The following is a 14296-nucleotide window of genomic DNA, read 5'->3' on the forward strand; positions in this document are numbered from 1 at the left end:
GTAACCATCCTGAGTTAACCTTTCCTGAAGGCACAGGGAAGCCCAGGCATGGAGCACTCTTTAGCATAATGAGTATGTTCATCAAAGCCCTGCGATGTGCTGGATGGAGCCACCGGAGTCACCAACACACGCACACATCAACACACCTAATGCTAATGTGCGTGTAGGCATGTACGTGTGTGCGTGTTTCCTGCTGAGCTGGGAACAGGGCCACAGGTGATGGCGTTCTAAATTACACATGCACACACACACACACACATGGTGGACCTCTGTAGTGGCCGCCCTCGGACCTCATTTGAGGATGAAATCGTTTTTGTGACCAAAGTGTCATCTATAATTAATGACCACTTGTGTGTAATTTAGAGGGATCTCACCTGTGGCCCTGTCCTCAGCTCAGTGGGAACACACACACACACACACACACACACACACACACGCACACACTGAACACAAACACATAAACTCAAATGAACTCACACACACGACTCTGCACAGACAGTAGTAGGGCTGAGCAATATGGAAAAAAAATTATATCACAATTCGTTAACAAGTTTACTCTGATAATATTAAACTGAAGATCCATTTTTAAAAGATTAAAAAATGTTAATTTAAATGATCATCATGGCTCCCTGATGTCTACATGCGAGCATGATATTATCTTTTAAAAGATCATTTTTTGAAGTCCAGCTAAAATTTAATTACATGTTTGTTTTTCAGTAACTAAAGAGAGACATTTTTATATATTTTTCAACAAGTCCTCCAACTCATATGACCACATTAGTTGTTCAATATGACCCACAGGAGCGTTTCCTAAAAAAGCATCCCTAATGGTTTTATACCTTAATGACAGAAGCGGTTGTATACCAGGGTTTCTAACACATTCATTTATTTGTGGTGGCCCGCCAAGATTAAAACATCTGCAGCCACGTTCTGATGGTCTATATATTCCGTTTGGATATCACTGCCCTACGTTCACAGTGCAGAGCGTCCTCTGGGCACAGACGGAGCAGCAGAATGCCAGGCACAGAGAAAGTGAAACTTGGCTGTTCATCGTGCTGGGTCTCAGAATTTACTTTCACTCCCAAACAGCTGCTCCTCTCATCCATTGATCTGATCTGATCAGCTGTAATCAGATCAACTGTACAGTAATCCACCCCGCAACTCAAAACTCCACAAACTGCTGCTGAGGAAAAATTCAAAGAGTTTCGTCCGTGCTGCATTCACAGATGCACAAATCCTCTGAATTGACCCTTCACTAAGCCCCGCCCCTTTGTGATGGACCGACAAGCTGTCAGAGTAAGCATGGAGCCCACACTGTAACTAACTGCACTTCCTGAAGAAATATTATCATATTTTTGGAAAAATGAGACAGTGATTCCAGAGAGCAGCAGACAGAGGGGTCTACAGTCTGTGTTTGAAGGATATATCCAGGATGTCAAACTGACTCAGCAGCAACAACAGGTTAAAAAGACAAAGATAGTTAGAAGCTAAAGCTGAACTATAGGCTACAGATCACAGTGTAAAAGTGAACCACCACATCACTGCTGATCGCCACACAAGACAATGAATATAAAGGGAAACTTTGCTGATATTGAACCAGCTGTGTGACATCGCAGTGTATGCAGATGAACGGCTTAAATTTCAAAAGGTCAGATGAGATACTAAATGTTGTGGTCCTCATTCTTCAACACCACTGATCCTTTATTTTTTAGTTCATTAGTTAATTTGTCAGTTGTTACAGGTAAAAATAACATGAAACAGATGCAATTTCTCGCCATGGCTGTTTTGCACACCCTGTCCCTGGTCAGACTTTTCTGCTTTAAAAGCTTGTAATCTAACAGTACAGGTTTGTTTAGAGATTTCTGACTACGTTCAGACTGCAGGCAAACCACATTTTCTTCTCAAATCAGATCTTTTAGACAGACTGTCAGCAGTCTTTATTTGCAAGTGGTCAGATTGGATTGTGTGTCCAAATATCACCAACCTATCTGCATGGGTTGCTGTGGTAACGAGGTAGGTGTCAGTAACACCTCAGCTATGCTGGTAATGTGGTTTTCCAGTGTGGAAGAATGAGAAATACAGATTCGTCATTATGCCCTCCAGACGTTTGTGTAGTCAGGTCGCTGTGCAGAACGCTTTTGTCCACCAGACAAACTCAGTAACTGAGCACTTTGTTAGTCACTGTTGAATTTAGAGCGTCCGCAGTACCAGGACTGGACAGGACATTTTATGTGTGTTTTATGCCTCTGCACCAGAGATGGCCGTGGCCGGAGGCGTTATGTTTTCAGGCTGTCTGTACATAAACCGATCAGCCAAAACAAGGAAACCACTGACAGGTGAAGTGAATAACTTTGAGTATTTTGTTCCAATGCATTGTTCTGCTGGGAAACCTTTGGTTCTGGCATTCATGTGGATACCACCTGACATGTTCCACCCACTCAAACACCGTGGCACCCCCATGGCAACAGTACTCCCCAAAGGCAGTGGCCCCCCAGCAGGATAATGCACCATGCCACACTGCAAACATGGCTCAGGAATGGCCCAAGGAATGTAACAAAGACCTCAAAGTGTCAACCTGGCCTCCAAATTCCCCAGATCCCAATCTGAATGAGCATCTGTGGCACGTGCCATTAACCCACCTCACAACCCACTGGACTCAATGGATCTGCCACCAACGCACTGGAAGACACACCCAGAGATCCTGTGTCCATGCCTCGACAGGTCAGAGCCAAGTCCAATACAAGGAGGCCCCACCTTGGATTAGGGTACATCTGGGGTACCGGCACATCACAGGAATCCTTGAGCAGATTGGGACCTGGGGAATTTAGAAGCCAGGTCACACCTTGAGCTTTTTGCCACACTCCACAGGCCATTTCTAAACAGTTTCTGTAGTGTGTAGTAGTGTGTAGTACGTACCTACATCCCATTCCTGTAAACGTGATATCGCAAGAACGCCTTGAGGGAATTTCTGCAAGTGTTGAGCAAACATCCACTTGGACTCAGCGGTAAAGGTCAAGGTCACTGTGGCATTGTCTGTCTCATTCTTGTGAACACCATATCTCAAGAACATCCTTTGCGTATTTCTTCAAAATAGGCAGTAACGCTCACTGGGACTAAACAATGAACCTCTTAGATTTTGATGATCAAAGGTCACTGTGACCTCACAAAACATGTTTTCAGCCATAACTCAAGAATTCATATTCTAAGTATGACAAAACTTCACACAAATGTCTAATAGGATAAAATGACAGTGATAACATTTTACATCCAAAAGGTCAAAGGTCAACTTCACTTTGACATCATAATGTTCTGCAAAAAAAAAAAAAAATTCTGGCCATTACTCAGGAACAGAAGGAGAGACATTTGGTCAGATACCAAATTGGAGACACTAATCTTGGGTGTCGACCTTGAAACTGTGCTGATTACATAGATCTTCTGTTTTTTGTGTTGTTCTATTTTTTGTGTGGGTTTTTTTAAGCTGTCCAGTCTTTCTAAAATTAAATTGGACACAATCTGGGAATTCCAAAAAAAACAGATTTAGTCCGAACAAAGTCTCTGATGTTTCTCCAAAACGTGCTTAGTAATATATATAAGTAAGACAGATTAACAGTAAACAGTGAGAAATCAGAAAATCAGGTTGACATGGTCTTTGACTGCAAAAAGTGACACCATTTGTAATTTCAGCTGGATTTTTAATTTGCTAAACTGCTGACCCACTCCTGTTATACCTGATAATGTTGCTTCTGAGTGACAAGGTGGAAGCATGTCAGTGATTGACAACTACAGCGTTCTTTAATAGGCAACTCTCAATACTTAACGGACAATGATAAGATATTCAGTTGCACTCTCACTGTGGAAACGCACTGAAATCAGACTAACTTCCCCCTGCAGATGTGTTGCTGGAGGTGTCAGACCTCAGATAAACACGTTGCTGTAACGCCCCGAGCCTTGTAAACAATATGAAATCATTAATTAACAGCATTGCTTTGTTAAGTTCATTTCAGGTGTCAAACAGCTCCCAAAATTAATGGTTCTGCAGTGGAACAGTATCACAAATGAGATGCTGTTTGATTTCAACTTTTACATTATTGTAATACATGTTTTTAATTGTTCAGCAGCCCTTCAACAAAACACACGTGTTAGATTCAATGACAGGAATATCTTTGATATTCAGTAAGAGAGATATCTGTCCAATGGAAGGCAACCAAACACTCCTGCAATTAACACATTAGTTGAGTGAAACCACAGTATTTATTCATGATGAAGTGAAATGTAAAAACAATCAGGTCACTTCTTTGTGTTTTTAGCAGATCAGTTTTTGTATTTGTTCCTGAAGATGTTGGATCTGTTACATTAGTTTCAGCAGTTTTGGTAAAACGGAGAAGAAAAGAAACCTTGGAATCATTGCAGTGCAACAGAAAGAAATACATTTTTCAAACTGCTCGCTGCTTCTCTGAAGGCAAGACGATGCAACTCAGGTCATTTCTCAAACTGCCAGTCGGAGTCGGAGCGCTCCAGGCGGTGTCATGTTAAACAAAACAGTGCATTGATGCAATGCACAAAGAGTTGGTTATGTCAATGCGATATTTATCACCTCTGATCAAGAAGAAATTAGTGTGAAAATAAGGTCGTAGATCATTGTGGGTGAGATTAAGTGTCAGAGGGGAAAAAAATCAATGGCTCTTTGCCTCTGTGTTCAGTGTGGCCAGTAGAAAGTGCATCTAAAGGTGCTGTGGCCTCGGGACAGCAACGCTACACTGAAGCTTATCGCCTCTGACATCCTTTAATATGGTGACCAACCAGAGCAGGGTTGATGAACATGGTGTGTTTTTCAGACTCAGGCTGTTTGAGCTACATTTGTCTTTCTGTTGCTTCAGCACAGTCGCCAAAGAAAATGTTGGCTTTGTACATTTCTGCAAATCATCATTCTGAAGTGAAGTAATATATAAGATGTCATCAGGAGGTGGAGCAGATGATTGATCTGCCAAGCTGCAGACCACTGTTCGAAACTAACAGCAACACTTGTGTTTTGGCAGCCCTTTGCAGCGTTTCCCAGCAGTGTTGACACTCCAAACCTGGGTGTTTTTTACCGACACATCGATGTGTTTCACAGCGCTTTTTCAGCCACCATATCGGAGATTTTCACCAAAGATTCATGATGTTTCCTAGTGGCGTATGAGCCACTGAGCTCATGTGTTTTTCACAGATGCACTGTGACGTTTCCCAGTGGCTTTTGATGCACCAAAGCTGGGTGTTTTTCATTGACACATCGCAGTGTTTCCCAGCGGCGTTTGAGCCACAGAGCGTGGGTGTTTCACATGGACAAATCGCAGTGTTTCCCAGTGACATTTGAGAAACTGAACCTGGGTGTTTTTCACCACTGAATGTGGGTGTTTCTCACAGACATCACATTTCCCAGCCACATTTCATGCTCCAAAACTGGATGTTTTTCACCGTCACATCCTGAAATTCCCAGCGCTGTTTCAGCCACCATACCTGGGTGTTTTTCACAGACGCATCATGGCCTTCAACAGCGGTGTTTGAGCCACTGAACCTGGGTGTTTTTCACAAACACATCTCAGCGTGTCCCAGCGGCGCCGTTTCAGCCACCATTTCTGGGAGTTTTTCACCAGCAATTCACAATATTTCCTAGTGGCGTTTGAGCCACTGAACTTACAGCTTTGGGCACACCAAACCTGGGTGTTTTTCATGGATACATAGCAGTGTTTGAGCCACCGAACCTGGATGTTTATTGCCAACACATCGTAGCCTGTTTCCCAACAGCACTTGTGGCACTGAATGGGGGTGTTTTTCACAGACTTGGCGACTTTATCCAGGTACATTTTATGTTCCAAACCTGGATATCTTTCACTGACACATCTCGGGGTTTCCCCAGCGCAGTTTCAGCCAACAGATCTGGGTATTATTCACAGACACATCACAGCTTTACAACGGTGTTTGAGCCACCAAACCTGCGTGTTTTTTCTCGGACACATTGTGGTGTTTCCCAGCAACATTTGAGAAACCAAACCTGGGTGTTTATCACCAACACATCATAGCTCGTTTCCCAGCGGCACTTGTGGCACGGAATGGGGTTGTTTTTTTATAGACACATCACAGCGTGTCCCAGTGGCCTTTGTATCACCAAATGTGGGTGTTTTAAGCCAAAACATGATCTTCTCTTAACCATTACCAAGTGAATTTGTGCCTACTAAACACATGGGAAGCAAAGCATTGCTGAGAAATGTAGAGTTTAATCGAATCCGCTACAAAATAGTGTACGAATGTATTATATTGGTTGTTTGCAAAAACGCTCAATACAAACATTTTTCTGGCGTTGGGTTGGTTACTCAGCTCACCTGACTTTTTCCTGGTATGAGGTCTTTCTCTAAAACCCTTTTTGGTTTTGTTTTTTTGGTTTTGTTTCAGCCACACAGTTTGTATATGTCCTCTTCTTTCAGTTTTGTTTTATGATTTGTTTGTGCAAATAAACGACACCTCAGCGGCTCTGGAAACCTGAGCCACTGTTTTCTTTCGGTACGCCAGCTGTGACTAAGCCAGCTGATTTCACATGCACACCACTAAAGTTATTATTGCAGTACACTTTGCATTGATACACTGCAGGTAAAATCACAACAGAGGCTTTGCGGCTACTCAGAGAATTGAAAACCTGCTGCTGAAAACACAAATCGCTCCCACGGGGATATAATGAAGGAACTTATAAGATGATCCTGGAAAGATGCAGCAGCTGAAGTCAGCCAACAGTTTAAGGAAATGGGCACTTTACATTCACATTTATTGCACTTACCATAAAGTAAAGTCCTCCTAATCTACTTTAAAAGTATCATCTTACGCAAATGGACTCCCTATTAATCGTAGCACGAGCTGGCCACTGTTGAAGACGCTCCTCACAGTCAGTCTGTCAGAGGAGTCCGGTGTTTAGCATCAGTCGGCAGATAACAAATGACAATCCGATCCAGCCAATGAGATGCTCCTAATTACCTAATGAACAGGGACATGAGGTGATTTGTTGCCATGGTGCGCTTGTTAGGTTAAGTGGTGGGAATCGACAGGATGGTCAGATGTTGTCTCTTACTGTATCTGTACTTACAGTGTGTGTCGTTAGTGTCCCGGGTGCAGGTTGTTTCTGCTGCACTGTGAAAAACCCGACATCGCTGTAGAGAAGATGTAGCTGTGCTGTAAAATTTGAGGAGAATCAGGAGGTTACAGGAGCTTTTTGTAAAGTGACGTAGGTAATTCTTTCAGGTAAAGTCATAACAAATGTCCATTTAACACATGAATTATGTGGCAACACTGCAGTTTTTTGTCCTGATGAAAAAAAATCTAAATTAATGCGTCCACACATCCTGTGTCCTCGTTAAAGCCTGGTGCTTACACTACCCACAATGCAACTCAACCACTTACAGCATAGTTGGAGATAAAGGTATACATCGGCCTGCAATATGCGTCCAGAGGAGGCTCTCAACACCAGGAAAACAATCCAGCTTCCTGCGAAGACGGCAACAGAATAAACACAGGTTGAAATGTGTCTTCAAATTTCTACTTTAAACAACTTATCAAATCCATCTTTGCACATCCACTCCTGTGGTTCCATTGACTTTTCACCTGTAAAACCTGCTTTGGTTCAGTTTAAACAAAGTTTCAGATATCAGAGGCTCCAAAACCTGCTTCAACACAGCAATAACAAAGAGTCAACACATCCCTGTGTTGTATCTGGCTTCATTCTCTCATCAATCACCAGCCACTCATTTTGAATATGCTTTTCAGTGGCCACCTTCATTTGTTTGTTTGCAAAATTGCCCAGGCCGGTGTTCATGTGTTCTCTTGGGTTTGACAACTGAGCCAACAGACTGATGATGATGACGATGATGATGAGGATGGGGAAGATGTGGTGATGTGTTGTTGTGGAAAGCTTCTCAGCATGGCCCGGTCGCTCTTCTGCCTCTTCCCACCTCCCTCTGCTCCCATCCCTCTTCTATTGACCATGTTGCACATTATAAATCAACTGTGAGTTGGGCTACCTTGCAAGTACCCTAATGAAAGCTCATTTATAAAGTGGCTAAATGGTCCTGACAAAAGTCCTAATGAGGAAATCAATAATTCAGTGATTGTTACTCTTCTTATACTAATACGTTCCTCTTGTAGCGCTTTGATTCCAGCTAAGAGAAGCCCATTTTTTACTGTGTTCAGTTCTGCATGTCAGCACTGTTGTAGGTGTTTTTTTCTCCTCCTAAAGCTTTGTGATGAATTGTGTGTTGTTGTCTGTTGTTTCTTGAAAAGATTAAAAGGCTTTTGCGATCTGTGGGACGCCGTGACGCTGTTTCAACGCCATGATGCTGCTTCCCGTGACGCACATTTTGATTTCCATGACATCAGCGACTGCTGTTTACTCTTTTTTCCTCCTCGATTTTCTGTTGTAATCACTTCTCTACTTATCTACTCTGTTACTCTATATTTTATTTTCATATCAATACCATTAAGCTTTGTTTTTACTAGTGCGAGACAGCGTGCCATGGGCAGATGGAGCACGGGCTACAAGCATGCACAGACGCATTTATGCTCAATGTGTCATTTGTTGCAATATGCACCGCAACGCTAGAAGGCAACAAGGAAGAACGTTACCGGAGAGTAGGCTGCCTGGCAACAGTCGTAAACAGTCGGCAAATGTTACATTTGTGTACTGTAATTATTGCTGTCGCTTACCTCCAAGTCGAAATTACTTTATACCGCTGTGCCACTCTTTCCATTAGACTTTTTTTTTTTTTTTTTTAGCTTTTACAGTGATCTCTCATATACCTTTGCACCCTGCAGCAAAAAGCCTCTTCTTTCCCCACTGCGGTGCTTTTTTTTTTTTTTTTACAATAATTTGAGGTCATTGACATCCCTGTGGTGTCTTAATAAAAAGCCATAGAAATGTTCCTGACGTGCTCCGCCAGTGTTCCCTGTTGAACTCCTTAGTTGAACTGTAAATGAGCAGCATGCACACCGGGCGCCTAGTTACAAAAATTCATGGATGGACAACCCAGCTCTCCAACACCTTTTGGAGCAAGCTAACTTAAAGCAAAAGGGGTGATTACATCATTTTCTGGCAAATGGACCTCACGCCAGGAACAAAATGGAAAGCATAAACCACACTTTGGAGGGTCGCCAGTGTTGTTGCACTGTTAGCTTAGCACCAAGCCTAGCCTAGCCCACAGCTGATGTAGTTAACAATGATTTGTGTTAACTATTCTGCTTCTGCAGATAAGGTGTCTCAGCTAAAAAGACTCGTCTGTTAGAACACCTCATTTTTGCTAACATTACCGTAGATGTCACTGGTTCTCCAGATAGCTTTCACCCCAGGCTTGATAGCAGGCCTGTTAGCAATAGCACTATGTTTTGTGAACCAATTTTATTTAAAGGTAACCTTAATATAGATTTAAAGGAAAACCTTCACTTAAGGTGCTTTGTGCACCAGGATTGACCCCAGGATTGCACCGTAAGACATCTGGTTGCGTAATGAGCATGAAAACAACACATGTTGCATCACTAATAAAAACATATTTATAAAATATAAAGGGTTCAACAAATAATCAATACCTAATATAGAGAAGAGACATTCATGTACTCATGAGAGAATATAATGTGCCATAGCAGTGTGCGGACAGATGGTGACTCACCCCTGTGAGGTCACTGATCATCAGCCTTTAGCAATGGGAGTGTGTGCTGTAGGAAGCCCGGGGAGCAGCACCCCAGTCCTCTGTTAATTGCAGGGGCAGTTAGATTACCCTCTCACACCCCTCACTGGGCCTTAATGTTGGGCATGGGTAACCACTGGCCACCCCATGTGCTCCCTCAGATGCCTCCTTAAACTGGCTTTAGATTCATCATCGTGCTTCAATATGTGATTAATGAGCCACATTATGCATTCTCTGGAGATTAATGACTGTGTGATTTTGGTCAGCGGTAAACATCAGAGGTATATTTCCTGTGTAGTTTGGAAGATCCCCTTTTTTCTATCATGAATCAAACACACCTTTACAGAGCAGTGTCTTTTTCATAAGCTCAGCATATAAGGGACAGGAGGCAGAGAAGAAGAAGAGGTGCTGTGACTGTACAAGCTTCAGATTTTGATGTGGGGAAAACACTCCTTAAGTTTCCTCTCTTTTCTTGATCCCTTTGCAGTTCCTGTTGTCTTGTTTCTTTCAGAACAAAGAATAAGCTGTGGTACTTTGAGTTTGGCACTTCGGAGACCTTTTCGGCCACATGTAAGAAGCTCCACGACTTTTTGGAGGTTGAGGTAAATAAAACCACATATTTTCTATTTTTTGAGCCCTATAGGAAAGAAAAACAGAAAAGAAACTGAAGGAAGTAAGGATTTTTTTAAAGTCCCCTTTTTATGTGAATCCCAAGCATTTATACGTTCTCTGTATATTTAGGAATATTTAATAATACACATAAACGCAGACAAGAACTTGGGTAGGAAAAACAGGAATATTCTGATCAACCTTTGTTCCATAAATGGCACAAATTTGTACAAGTTTCAAATTCACCCAGACAAAGTGATGATGTGTGAAGGCTATCTGTGCACCTCCCCGCCCGCCTCTCGCTGAACATCAGTTGAACACACAGGTAATTAGCCCTACACGACCCTGCTGTGTGTGATATTGAGTGATAATGAAGATGGTGTCTATACAATTCATCTTCCCTCTTCTCAGAGCTATCCACACAGTGCAGAGGTCTTCATTAATTAGAGCTCGATAAGTACCTTCGGTACTGGAGGAGGTATGATGACCCATACTGAGATAAAATCCACTATTTAGGGTATCGCTGGCCTTTTCAACACAATCACATCTAATTGACACCAATGGTGGTTCTAAAAATAGGCTCAGGCTAAAACAGAGAGACTTAGGTTCAGGCTCAGCCAGAGCCAGAGAGACAGCTTTAGGTTAAAGCCTTAACAGAGAGATTAAGTTCAGGCTGAGTCAGAGAGACGCTAAGGCTCAGTCTTAGAGACAGCTTTAGGCTCAGACTTGAACAGAGAGACAGATATAGATTCAGGTTCAAGAAGCAGAAACAGACTCTAACCTCTGAACAAGGACACTAGACTGAAACAGACTTGCCATCACTGCAGCTCACCTGTGTCATGTGTTTCTGCTGCAGTATTATTCTGCAGCAAATTCAAATGCTAGAAAGAAATTCTGTTGTTTTCAGTAACCGTTTTGTTTTGTTTTGTTCTTAAGCTGTTGCCTGTCACTGCACAAACACTGAAATACAGTTTACAACAAATGCAGCTAATTACGACAAACGTACGATTAGTAAAATCTGTTTTTTTTCCCTCTGTTTCTCTCTTTTCCAAAAGTGTGACGGTGTTACTCTGGACCTCAGCAGCATCTCCTTGGAAGGCATTGCAATTCTCAACATTCCCAGCATGCACGGTGGCTCCAACCTCTGGGGTGAGAGCAAGAAGAGGAGGGGTAACCGTAAGGGGGCCAAAAAGAGCCAGGACAAGAGGGCACCAGTGCTCGACCCCAAGGAGCTCACGTTTGCAGTTCAAGGTAGGATTCTTTCATTTACGACTGTTTTGCAGTTTTCTGTTGGTATGAATCCTGCAGTCAGTGTAAACTAGCTCATGGGAGCCCACATCAAACCTGAAAACCACTGTGCCGAAGTAGAGCCTCACAGAGCAGTTAGCTTTACTACTAAACCTTTTAACAGTGATGAAAGAAATATTCAGATCCTTTACTAAAATGAAAGTAGAAATACCTTTGTGTAAAAGTGCTCCATTACAAGTAAAAGTAGCAAAGCACTGCAGCTTATCATATACCGTAAGAATACCATATGTTTTTATGTGTAGAAAGTACCTATAACTGTCAAATAGATGTAGTGAAGTAGAAGTATAAAGCAGTATAAAATGAAAGTACTTGAGTAAATGCATTTAGATACATTCCACCGCTGCCATTTAAAGACGTGTTTTTAGAAAGTCAGACAACTCGCCACACTGTGAGGTCGGTAATTGGTGAGTCATCAGCAGCACTTTGAAAGCCCTGCATATATTGTAGATCCTGGTTGGTTTGCGTTATTGGACAAACAGGTTTGACAGTGTAGGAGGCTCTCTCCCCTGAAGCCCACATCAGACAGTCTGTGTCCTTGCTCCTATCAGATGGATCAAAGACTAAACTTTCCACCAAACTTTTCCCGAGTGCATGAATATTTCACCGACGACAAGGTGAATCATAGCCAGCAGGTTTTGTTTGCAAAGAAGAGGTACAATCATGTCAGTGTTTGGAACTGTCACTTGTGTATTAATGGTCTGTGTTGGCTTCAGTGGACAGGCTCAGTTAATAGGAGCAGACTGAGGGGGGTGTTGGGCATACCCCTGAATCCATTTACGTCAAAAGGAAGCCCATCAATGGGAATATGTGAATGAGTATGAGTCAGCTGCTCTAACTGGTGAAATAGTGGGAGCCACTTTAGGGACTTATTAGCTAAAGCAAGAAGAATCCACAAAGCTTTGATAGAGGAAGTATTCCACTCCAATATGTGAAGGTATTAAAGAAGCATTTCACTGCTAGAAAGATGGTCTTTTCATAAAGCCGGGTTGTTTAGAAGGATGCAAATGTTTTTTTAATTGGTGCTACATGACCAGAGAAAACAGAGAAAAAGCTCTGTGGCATTTGCTTTTGCTCAAGAGGTACAAAACCTGGTGGACAACTGAATGCAACCTGCTGGTTACAAACAATCTTGAATTACAATTAAACGGTAAGCTAGATCATGTTTCTGAAAACATCTGAGGCAACAAAGTAACAGAATCTTGACCTATATTTGATCAGCGCTGACTAGTGTTGCAGTTTGTTTGGAGGTTAAGGGAGAGAGAAAGGATCCATCTCTTCAAGAAACCAGTTTGAGATGATGTGAGCTTTGTTACATGGTGCGTTATCCTGCTGGAAGTAGCCATCAGAAGATGGGTACACTGTGGTCATAAAGGGATGGACACGGTCAGCAACAATACTCAGGTAGGCTGTGGTGTTTAAACCATGCTCAGTTGGTACTAAGAAAATCTCCCCCACACCATTACACCACCAGCAGCAGCCTGAACCATTGATACAAGGCAGGATGGATCCATGATGCCAAATTCTGACCCTACCATCTGAATGTGGCAGCAGAAATCCAGACTCATCAGACCAGGCAATGTTTTTCCAATCTTCTATTGTCCAGTTTTGGTGAGAAAACCCGTGTTAACCGTAGCCTCAGTTTCCTGTCGTTAGCTGACAGGAGTGGCACCTGGTGTGGTCTTCTGCTGCTGTAGCCCATCTGCTTCAAGGTTGGACAAGGTGTTGTTGCTTCAGAGATAGTCTTCTGCACACCTTGGTTGGAACCAGTGCTTATTTGACTTCCTGTTGCCTTTCTATCATCTTGAACCAGTCTGGCCATTCTCCTCTGACCTCTGACATCAACAAGGCATTTTGGCTCACTGGATATTTTCTCTTTTTGGGACCATCCTCTGTAAACCCTAGAGATGGTTGTGTGTGAATATCAACCAACAACCATGCCACATTCAAAGTCACTTAAATCACCTTTCTTTATCATTCTAATGCTCAGTTTGAACTTCAGCAGTTCGTCTTCACCATGTCTACATGACTAAATGCATTGAGCTGCTGCCACATGATTGGCTGATTAGCTATTTGTTTTAACAGTTGACCCCAAAGTTCAGTTTGTTTGGTTAGTGTGAAAATTGTGCACCGTACACTGTACACTGACCCATGTCCAGGTCCTCTTGAAAAAATTTTCTTAGGTTAAATGCAATTCAAAAATAAAGAAAAAAAACCCACCCAATATCAGACTTAGCTGAGGAACTGAATGAAAATGAAAACATCTGCATTCTCAAATCTTTGCAAAAATTATATTTAATTAGTGAGCTTTTGGTCAGATGCTTTATTCAAGGCATGAACAGGTAGCTACCACCCTGAGCTTGCTAATCAGATAAGATTTTTGCACAGACTTGAGTGCGCAGATTTTTTTGTCATGCAGTTTTTCATGTTGAATATAAAATCAGTATGAAAGGACAGGACTCCAAACCACGAGAAACAAGTATGAAAAGGATGTAAATAGGAAAAGAAATAATCATGAATGTATTTTTTCTCTTCACAAATGAGCCGTTGCCATGAATTCAGGATTTGTTGGTTTTTATTTGTGTTTTATTTCTTAGCATGTCTTACTCCTGCCTGCTCAGGTGACGCACAGTATGTTTTTAGGTTTCATGGTGAGATGGTGTTTGTGCTCAGGGGTGAAATGG

General features: G+C 42.3%; 1 protein-coding gene across 2 annotated transcripts in view; it reads left to right on the top strand.

Moving 5' to 3' along the window:
• The window catches only part of dgkb (diacylglycerol kinase, beta), a 112346-nt gene that overhangs the window by 80998 nt on the left and 17052 nt on the right, over positions 1-14296 (top strand). For both annotated transcript variants that reach the window (XM_033641666.2, XM_033641667.2), the window contains 2 exons: positions 10210-10300; positions 11363-11558. In XM_033641666.2, coding sequence (XP_033497557.1) covers positions 10210-10300; positions 11363-11558 — 287 coding nt within the window. The remainder of the gene's footprint in view (positions 1-10209; positions 10301-11362; positions 11559-14296) is intronic.

Source organism: Epinephelus lanceolatus, chromosome 10 (assembly GCF_041903045.1).
Source record: "Epinephelus lanceolatus isolate andai-2023 chromosome 10, ASM4190304v1, whole genome shotgun sequence".
Lineage (NCBI taxonomy): Eukaryota > Metazoa > Chordata > Actinopteri > Perciformes > Serranidae > Epinephelus > Epinephelus lanceolatus.